The 9,437-nt window shown below is 63.8% G+C and overlaps 1 protein-coding gene across 3 annotated transcripts; it reads left to right on the top strand.

Annotated features, from left to right (window-relative positions):
• Nucleotides 1-670: 670 nt before the first annotated feature.
• Nucleotides 671-4,754, top strand: GFI1B (growth factor independent 1B transcriptional repressor). 3 transcript variants are annotated; one of them, XM_054584821.1, is made up of 6 exons: nt 671-770; nt 1,255-1,392; nt 1,807-2,081; nt 2,654-2,791; nt 3,789-3,954; nt 4,576-4,754. In XM_054584821.1, exons 1-6 carry the CDS (start codon nt 671-673, stop codon nt 4,752-4,754), a joined length of 996 nt encoding a protein of 331 aa, XP_054440796.1. The 3 variants fall into 3 exon arrangements, with proteins under 3 accessions (XP_054440796.1, XP_054440795.1, XP_054440797.1); XM_054584820.1 differs by having other exon boundaries at nt 3,690-3,954; XM_054584822.1 differs by lacking the exon at nt 2,654-2,791.
• Nucleotides 4,755-9,437: the final 4,683 nt, after the last annotated feature.

Below are 9,437 nucleotides of genomic sequence, written 5' to 3'. Positions count from 1 at the left end.
GTCTTGTGCAGGTTCTGAGGGCGCGTGTTTCACGCCCCCTCCTGCCTTTGGCAGCCCCCAGAGACCCTGGGCGGCCGCTGGTTTGTGGCTGTGTCACCCTAGTCTCTGCCTCCACCTCGTGGGTGGCACTCTCCTGCGTGTCTGGGCCTGTGGGCCCAGATTCCCTTCTTCTTATATGAACACAGGCACCTTGGCTGGTGTGGCTCAGTGGATTGAGTACCAGCCTATGGACTGAAAGGTGGCCAGTTCGATTCCCGGTCAGGGCACATGCCTGGGTGGCAGGCCAGGTCCCCAGCTGGGGACATGCGAGAAGCAACTGATCAATGTATCTTTTGCACATCAATGTTTCTCTCCCTCTCTTTCTCCCTCCCTTCCCCTCTCTCTAAAACTAAGTAAATAAATAAAAATTGAAGGGAAAAAAAAAGAACATAGGTGTATTGGATTTTGGGTCCACCCCAATCCAGCGTGACCTCATCTTAACTTGATCACATCCACAAAGACCCTATTTCTAAATAAGGTTAAGGTCACAGTCATAGACATTGGGCGGACACTGTTCAGGCCAGGGCAGTGAGTTCCAGCCTCAGGAGGAGGCGCCACCATGCCGTGGAGTACTGTCCTCCTAAGCGTCCTCTCTTTCTCCGCATGCAGGTGTTGGGGGCACACGGGGACAATGCCACGCTCCTTCCTGGTGAAGAGCAAGAAGGCTCATACGTACCACCAGCCCCGCACCCAGGATGAGGAACCCGTCTGGCCTCCTGCCCTGAGCCCGGGTGAGTGAGAGCACAGGCCGCGCCCCGCCCCCCGTGCGCCCCCTCTGCCCCCTGCCCCCCGTGGTGGGGCTGCAGCAGCCCCTTGCCCCCTGCCCCTTCCAGATCTGAGAGCAGGAGGAGCCCCATCTGTGTGGGCTGAGTGAGTGAGTGAATGAATGCCCCATCTCCCTGAGCCCTGGGGCCAGCGACAGCTCAGAGTTCATCTGGTCCTCGGTGGCTACACCTGAGGACGCGCGGGCCCTAAACGGATCCGATCGAGGGCTGAGGGCGGGTGCTCCGCAGAACAAGACGCTGGTCCAAGAGCGCTCCAGGGGGTCCCCTCCTGGTCGCCAGCTGGCTCCCCGACCTGGGCAGAGCCCCTGAGTTTGAGCAGCCAGAGTGGCAGCGGCAAGCCGGTCTCTCTCCGGGTCCCCTTCCCCCTGAGAAGGGAGTGCTCCCTCCCAGGGCTGCAGCTGGTGGCGCTGATCGTCCTGTCTCCCCCCAGTGACCAGGGATCAAGTCCCGAGCGATGACCCTGTTGTCAGTACCCTGTTACCGAACCAGTGTCTGGACTGGACCGACCTCAAACGGGAGCCAGAGCTGGAGCTGGACCAGAGCTTGACCAGGATGGTCTTGGCACCAGGTACCTGGCTTGAGACCCCTGGCCGTTTCAGGGAGGGCAAGGGAGTTGGGGGGCTCCAGGAAAAAGGGACCCTTGGAGTCGTGGAGTCAGGAAGGACCAGCAAGGTCACCTGCATGCTGGGCTCCCGGGCTTCTGCACGGACCCTTCCCAGATGGGAGCTCATTTCCAGATGAGGAGACTGGGGTGGGGGTTGGAGGGAGCAGCTGGGAGGCCGACGCAGGGGCCTGGGGCAGTGGGGGCGGGGGGGCCCTCTGTAGGGGCGGAGGGCTCTGGTCTGGGAGAGCCGAGGACCCACAGCGAGGGTCCGGACCTGCACGTCGAGGACGTACGCACTGAGCCCCCAGCACATGGTGGGGGAGTGGGTTCTCTGCGTCTAAGTGGGTCACCACCAGGCACGGGCCTCACTCTCCACAGACGGTCCTGCTGTGATGCCCCCAACCCGGGACCGGGGGGACTCACCGCCCTCCGACTCGCCCCCCTTCTACAAGCCCAGCTTCTCCTGGGATGCCTTGGCCTCGTCTTACGGCCACAGCTACCGGCAGGCCCCCTCCACCATGCAGTCTGCCTTCCTGGAGCGCTCTGTCAGCCTGTACGGCAGCCCCCTGGTGCCCAGCACCGAGCCGCCCTTGGACTTCAGCCTCCGCTACTCCCCGGGCATGGACACGTACCACTGCGTCAAGTGCAACAAGGTGCGCGGCGGAGGTGGGCGGGCTGGCGCCCCGTTCTGCCTCTGCCCCCAGCCCGCCGGCCACAGCGGGACTTCAGAGCTGGGCAGTCCTTCCCTGCGCATCTTGGGCCACTGGTGGCATCAAGGATCCCCAGCTGTGTCCTCGTCACTGTCCCTTGAGCCCTGACTGGGTGCCCAGCCCCGTGCTAAGCCCCGGGAGGCAGATGCCCGGCTAAGGTTCAGAAAAGCTGAGTCACTCAGCACGAGCGCACAGCAAGTAGACCTCCGAACCGGGTTCGAGCCTGGCTCCGGCTGACCTTGGTTCTTAACCACCAGGCCTCCAGAGAGGGCTAGGAGGGGCCATCCAGGTTCCCCCAGGCTCCATTCTATACCCAGGAAACCCAGCCCCATGGGGAAAGGGACCGTCCCAGGATGCACAGCACAAACCAGCACAATCGGCGACCCAGGGCTCCTTCCCCGCCGCCTGTCGCAGCTGGAGCTGGGCACCGGCAGGGGTGGGGGTGGGACTGCCCTGGGGCCCAGGCCCAGCTGCCCTCTGCAGCCCCGTGGGCTCACGCGCTGCCCCGCCCCCAGGTCTTCTCCACCCCACACGGGCTCGAGGTGCATGTACGTCGCTCCCACAGCGGGACGCGGCCCTTCGCCTGTGACGTCTGCGGCAAAACCTTCGGCCATGCGGTGAGCCTGGAGCAACACACACACGTCCACTCCCAGGTGGGCAGATGGCCCAGCCCAGCACCCTCACGTCCCCTCCTGTTCTGTGCTACTCCCAGGAAGCCCAGGGACACAGAGTGGGGGGCCCTCACTCCCTCCTCCCCACGTCTGAGCCTCCGATGCCCACTCCTGACACGCTTAGCTCCCTGATGGACCAAGTCAGTTTCCTGCACAGTTGGGAGACTCTCTGGCCCGGATTGGTTTCCGGGCAGCACGGTGTCTGTGAGGCTCGGACATGGTCCTGTCCCTTGGGGCCAGGCACGTGTCCTTGCCTTGGCATCCTAGAGTCAGGCTTAAGCATTCCCCTCTTGCCCCGTAGCCCTACCTGAGGCAGGAACCCTGCCTTTAGTGTTCCATTCCAGAAGAGCACCTGCAGCTGACCTGAGTTGCTACCCCTGGGTCAGGTGGGCGAGGCAGGAAATGACCACGAGAACGTGCATTTGTGGGCACGAACCGCGGGCCGGTTCTTGGCCTCCGAGCCTTCCGACGACCCTTTGAGGTCGTCAGCGTTACTGTTCCAATGTGCAGACGAGGAAACGGAGTCTCAGGGAGATTAAACAACTTGCCTACGGTCACATGCCTCGTAAGAAGCAGAAGCCAGACTCAGGCCTCAGTAATTCAGACTTTGACCGTCCCCACCTCAGGGAACTCACTCTGGGCTCAGGGACGTGAAATGTGAATCCCTAAAAAAAACCTCCCAGATCAGTCGGTCCATCAGTCAGTCAACAAACATGAACTTTGTTTGGGATACTGTGAAGGTTACAGGGGAAAATCCCACAGGAGGCCACTCAGGCCCCAAGCCTCAGCCGCTCCTGGGGGGCAGCAATGGGGGACCCTGGGTCCTGCTCCACCAGGCGCTGTCCTTGAGGCCCCCCCAACGGAGTGTCCTGTTCCTCAGGGGATTCCGGCCAGGTCCAGTCCTGCGCCCAGCCTGGCAGCCCTGGGTCGCGAGGCCCCACCTGCGCCTGACCCCCCGGGGCCTCGTTTCCTCCGGCAGGAGCGCAGCTTCGAGTGCCGGATGTGCGGCAAAGCCTTCAAGCGCTCGTCCACCCTGTCCACCCACCTGCTCATCCACTCGGACACGCGGCCCTACCCCTGCCAGTTCTGCGGCAAGCGCTTCCACCAGAAGTCGGACATGAAAAAGCACACCTACATCCACACCGGTGAGCCGCCGGCGCCAGGCTGCACCCCGCCCCCCGTGTCCCCGGGCCGTGCTTCCCGGGCCCAGGCAGCGTCCCTGCGTACCCCCACCTTTCCCTGTTAGCAGGACGGTGGGGTCAAGTTACATGGGGGGCTCCCCTCCAACAGGAGGGCTGGCTGCCACGCGTTACTTAAGTTCACCTGGTGCATAGAGAAAATGCTGGCAGGAAAGAGCAGAAGTCAGCAGTGTAGGCCTCTGGGTAGAAGTGAGACTAGGTGAATTTTTCACTCATTCATTCGCTCACTTCACCATTCATTCATTCATTTCTTTGTTCATTCACTCATTCTTTCCTCCATTCACTCACTTCTCCCTCCCTCCCTCTCTCCCTTCCTTCCTTCCTCCCTGCCCCCCTTGGCTGCCACCCGAGTGCCTCTTTTGTAAGAGGCTCCATGTCAGGAGCCGTGCTAGGCTGATGACCCAGGCAGACCCAGCCCCTGCCCTAATCCGGGTACGATCCAGTGAAGGAGTGGGTGGCAAGCCAGTGTGGACTGCTACAACAAGAGAATTTTGGGGAACCTGCGCCAGGCGTTGGGGCAGCAGGCCGGGCGCGCACAGCCTTGACCCAGCCCCTGCTGTCCCGCAGGAGAGAAGCCGCACAAGTGCCAGGTGTGCGGGAAAGCCTTCAGCCAGAGCTCCAACCTCATCACCCACAGCCGGAAGCACACAGGCTTCAAGCCCTTCAGCTGCGAGCTCTGCACCAAGGGCTTCCAGCGCAAGGTGGACCTTCGGCGGCACCGCGAGAGCCAGCACAACCTCAAGTGAGGCAGCGCCCGCCCCGAGGCCCCACCGCCCGGAGGGAGGTCAGCCTCACGCACCCAGATCCCCAGGCTCTTGGCGGCAGCACTGGATGAGAGTCTTCCAGCTTGTTTTCAGACTCACGAAATTGCTACGTGACTTTGGACAAATTGCTTTCCCTCTCTGGAACAAGAGTCTCCTGCCATAGGGGGTGGGAGCTGAGCTGCCGGTGTGAAACCGTGGGCGCCTCCCCCAGGGCAGGGCCCGGAAGGCCAGCGGAGCCCCACGTGGGCAGGGGTGCTGCGGGCAGACTGGAGCCGGGACCCACCGAGAACCCTTCCTGGCGCCTCCTGCCCCTCATGCTGACACCTGGTCCCCTGGGTTGCGGGGGCCTCTTCCGGGCCGCCGGGTGGTCAGATCAGAGCCGCCTCCTGCCCCCGGGGGATGCCGAGCACCCCTCTGCTTCAGCCAAACCTGCTGGCTCCCCCCCACTGCCGGCCGGCCCTCGCCTGGCCCTGGGGCCGGGGGTCCAGTCCCGCCATCAGACCCTGGGGCTGGAGACGCCAGCAGCTCTTGCCGTCCAGTGCCCGTTCCCCTCGACCGCTGTAAATGGAAATAAAGACACAGGTTTATTTACGTGGGACCAGCATTTACTAGGTGGCTGCTGGGTGCGAGCCAGCGTCCGAGGCTTTGGGGAGGGGTGGGGGGAAGCTTCGAAAAGCAGCGACAGCCACACAGTCGCCCTAAGACAGGCTGGGAGACGCGTGCCCAGACCAAACAGATGGGGGCTGGACCAGGAGCATCGGACACGGCGCGGCAAGACCGCTGGGCAGGGCCCCGCCAGCGCAGAGGGCTGTGCTCGGGGGCCTCAGGCAACGCAAACTCCTCTCGCAGTCCTGGAGGTTCAGGAGCCAACGTGAGTCCTCTGGAGCCAAACGCGAGGCTGACCACGCGGGGCCCACCTAGCTAATTCAGGGTAAGCTTCCCGCAGCCGGGTCCTCACGTGGCCGCTGTGGTAGGCTGAGTGACGGCCCCCAGAGGTGACACCTGCGTCCTGGCCCCGGGACCTGGCAGTGTTTGCCCATATGGCACAAAGCACTCAGCGGATGTGATTGAGTGAAGCCTGGTGCCCCCTCGCTGGCGGTGTGACTTCGGGTGGAGCCCCCGCTCCGTCAAACGGTGGGCGTGCCGTGCATCCCTGCGGGTCCCTGGGAGGACTCCCTGGTGAGTACAGCAGTGAGCAGGGGCCGTGCGCGCCAAGGACGAGGCTCCTCCCACGGCCTTTCCAGCGCGAAGTCCTCCCGCCTCGAAGCGCTGGGCTCCGTGGGTTCCTCGCTTGCAGCTCAGCACCCGCTGGACTTGGACTGGCGGTGACCAGGGGTGACCTTCCCTTTGCTAGCTGGCATGTCTCTGGGTTCTGGCTCTCAACACCAAGCCCAGGCCGGGCCCACAGCAAGGGCTGCTCTACGTGAGTCACTTGCGGGTACCGAGCCGGACCCGGGTTTCCACACACTGCCTCCTGCCTGTGCAAAGAGGTGCCCTTCTCCCGTTTTACAGAGGGGGCAGCTGAGGCCCAGAGAGGTCGGCCCACTTGCCCAAGGTCACACAGCAGGAGAGTGCGGCACTGGGACCAGGGTACCCGATTCCAGGTCTCAGACTTCAGGCCCCCATGCACCTGTCCCCCGAGGACACCTGCCGGTGTTTCCTCCGGACCTCGCCTCTGCTGGGACCCTGTGGGAACCCAAGGTCCTGTGGGAAAGTGGGCTCCAGGGCCCCGGCTTGGGCGGGGCAGGACCGCTGGCCTATTGCATGCCCCAGGCTCTTCCTGTTCACCAGAGCCAGGATTCCCCTGCGCAAACCTGTCCGGGGTGCCGAGGGCGGAGTGGGGGTTCGGGATTTGCGTGGGAAGGCGGTCGGGTTCGCTCAGCGGGCTCCCCCCAGTTCACATCCCGCAGACCTGGCCCCTGGAGCCAGAGGAAGAGGACCCCCAGCGGCCAGCGCCCCAGAGCCGACTCCGCCTGGAGATCAGCCGCTCCCCGGCCTCCCGTCCGTGCGACCGGGAAGCCCAGACCGGGAAGGGACTTGCCCAGAGCCGCACAGCAGGGCTGGGCCTGTAGTGGCCCCAGCCGCGGGTGAGGGACCTCACCCTGCACCTCCTAGGTGGGGGGAGGTGTGAGGGTGGGTGCAGGACACACACACACACACACACACACACACACGAGCTGCTTTGCATGTTCCTTGTTTGCTAAACAAAACCACATCAATATCAGGATTTCAGCCACTTCTGCAGCAGGGCGGGGCCGCGAGCCGCACAATGTGCCTTTCTTCATCTGCCGAGGTTCTGGGAGACCAGGATTTGGCTTGGGGGCCCCTCCGCTGAGTGCCCACAGCGGTGCAGGGCGGGCGCCGCTGCCTCCGAGGGCTGGGGCTAGGCCCCACTCGCACTGTGCAGAGACGGGGGGCCAGGGCGGGGGCAGGCGCGGGGATCTGTGCATTCTGCTTCTCCCTCCCTTCTCCTCTGCCCCTCACAGCCGAAGGCAGTCCCTGGGGCTGGGGTCGGGGATTGCTCGGGGTGCCCCTGCTCGGCTGGCCTGGGCCCCGCCCCGTGGGTCGCCGGAAGGAGGGCCCTTGCGTGCACAGCGGTGGCCGCTGGAGGAGGCGCCCAGGCGGGCTCGGGCAGCGGGGGCGGGGCTCCCCGTCCAAGGCCTGCCCCTTTTCCAGGGTCAGGGGACCACTCCTAGTCACCCGAGGACGCGAGGCCCCACCCAGGAGCTGTTGGGGTGACCGCGACCCGCCTCAGACTGTCGCACGGGGCCCCGCGGCTGAGGGCTGCGCAGTGTGCACGGGGCCACGTGAGATGTCGGGGCGGCGCCGGTGACCTGATTCGAGCGTCAATTCACTCAACACCAAAGAACAGCACCCATATTTCGCTGTTAAAACAAACTGGTCTCATCGGGGAGCAGGATACAAGGTCTGAGTTAACGTTCAGATGCAACGTCCCGTCAGCGGTGGAGGCTGCAGGCTACCCCCCCAGGCCCCGCCTGTACCCTCCTGCGTGGGGGGCGTGTGCCCCCGCCAGGGCAGGGCACACCCCAGCGGGGCAGCTGTGTCCCCTGGCCCCAAGACCAGGGCCCCCCGAGACACAGGGAAGGAGCAGAAGGACCAGATGAGGGGAAGAGGCAGGGCCTGGAGGCTGGGGCGGTGCGGGGAGTGGGCGGTGAAGGTTCTGGATTATCTAGAAGACGAGGGTCTATCCTGAAAGTCCTCTGGAGAGCAAACGGGGCTCTGCCCTGCCAGCGATTAAAGACTCAAGCCCTAGGCGGCCCCCAGCCGGCACGGGGGCAGAGAGAAGAGGCGGGACAAATTAGCGGTGGTGGCAGCGGCAGGGGGTGCAAGAGACGCACCCAGAGAGTAACGGAGAACCCGGAGGGGCCAGAAGCGTTTGAAGCTGGGATGACCAGACGCAGCGGGGCAGAGTGTGACGCGGGGGCGCAACAGGGGAGGCTCAACGCCCAGGAGCGTCTCCTGAAGTCACCGGAGCCATCGACCCCTTGGCAGACCAGGGACAGCGCCCAGGAGACATCAGACTGAGCTTTAAAAGGCCAGTCCCAGGGCGGGGGGTGGCCCCGCATGGCCTGGGGAGCACAGTGGGGGCACCAGGCGCCGCAGGCCAGTTCGGGATCAGCATCAGGAGTGACAGCAGCTCCTGACATCAGCCCCCTCCTCCCCGCCCCCTGCTGAGGCAGGCCAGGGGGGACCCCCTGCCCCCGCCACCCGCCCCTGTGGAAGGGAGGACACAGAAGAATGTCAAGGCCAAACTCCGGCCTCCCTGGGACGCTGCGTGAGCCGCAACGTCTTTCCCATTGTTCCCCCGAAAGGCCGTTAGGGAACGCTCTCGACGCCATTTCCCGCCCCCGGCCTGGGCCCGCGGCGTCCCCTCCCCCTGAAGTGCCGTCCTCCCCCCCCCGGGACCCTTGACACCCGGCTCCAGTACAGAGATTGCCCGCCTGTGCTCACCCCACACCCTCCTGTCCGCTCCTAGGAATCTGAGTCAAAGACACAGCCCTGGGTGAGAAAGATCAGCTCCAGGACTGTCTCCTGAAGCCCGCATGTCCTGGGGAACAAACTGGAACCATCGAAACTGGCGAGAGGATGCTGGCTGCGGGATCGAGGACGCGGCCGGCAGTGTCCGCGCAGCCGGGGGACGGGCACGGTGTGCTTTCTGAGGTCTGACCAGAGGGGCCTGGCGCTGTTTCCCAGCAGCACGCAGTCCTGGAAGAAAGCACAGCGTAGGCGTGCGCATGCCCAGAGGAGCAAATCTGGAGAAAGTCCACCCAGCCGTTGAGAGCAGTTGTTTCCTGGGGGCGGGACGGAGGGCTGGGTTTCACACTCTGTGCTGTCTGCAAAGGAGACTCGGATTTGTCTGTGTATCTATCTATCTATCTATCTATCTACATATAGATCTATTTTCTTTTTTTACTAAAAGAAATTGACGAGACTAGATTTTGCAGAGTAAATGTGTCAACATTGGAAGCTGTCCGTGATATCCTCCGTGCAGCGTGGTTTAGATAGCAGTCTGCACCATGTGATCCCATTTTCACTCGCACGCACGTGGGAGGAAGTGCACAAGAGGAAGGGCAGTGTACCAACAGCGGCTGAACAACGGGGTTGTGCAGATTTTTTTCTCCTCCTTTTTCAGGGTGCATGCTG

This window comes from Pteronotus mesoamericanus, unplaced genomic scaffold, assembly GCF_021234165.1.
Source record: "Pteronotus mesoamericanus isolate MK-2021 breed Mesoamerican mustached bat unplaced genomic scaffold, CSHL_Meso_final contig_78, whole genome shotgun sequence".
Lineage (NCBI taxonomy): Eukaryota > Metazoa > Chordata > Mammalia > Chiroptera > Mormoopidae > Pteronotus > Pteronotus mesoamericanus.
This window is presented reverse-complemented; position numbering and strand designations above follow the sequence as displayed.

What these genes read in the sequence shown, in the direction of transcription:
- GFI1B (XM_054584820.1), top strand. Translation starts at nt 671, where the DNA reads ATGCCACGCTCCTTCCTGGTGAAGAGCAAGAAGGCTCATACGTACCAC. An exon ending in GCCTCCTGCCCTGAGCCCGG is followed by an intron (nt 771 to 1,254) that starts GTGAGTGAGAGC and finishes GTCTCCCCCCAG; the next exon opens with TGACCAGGGATCAAGTCCCG. An exon ending in ACTGCGTCAAGTGCAACAAG is followed by an intron (nt 2,082 to 2,653) that starts GTGCGCGGCGGA and finishes CCCCGCCCCCAG; the next exon opens with GTCTTCTCCACCCCACACGG.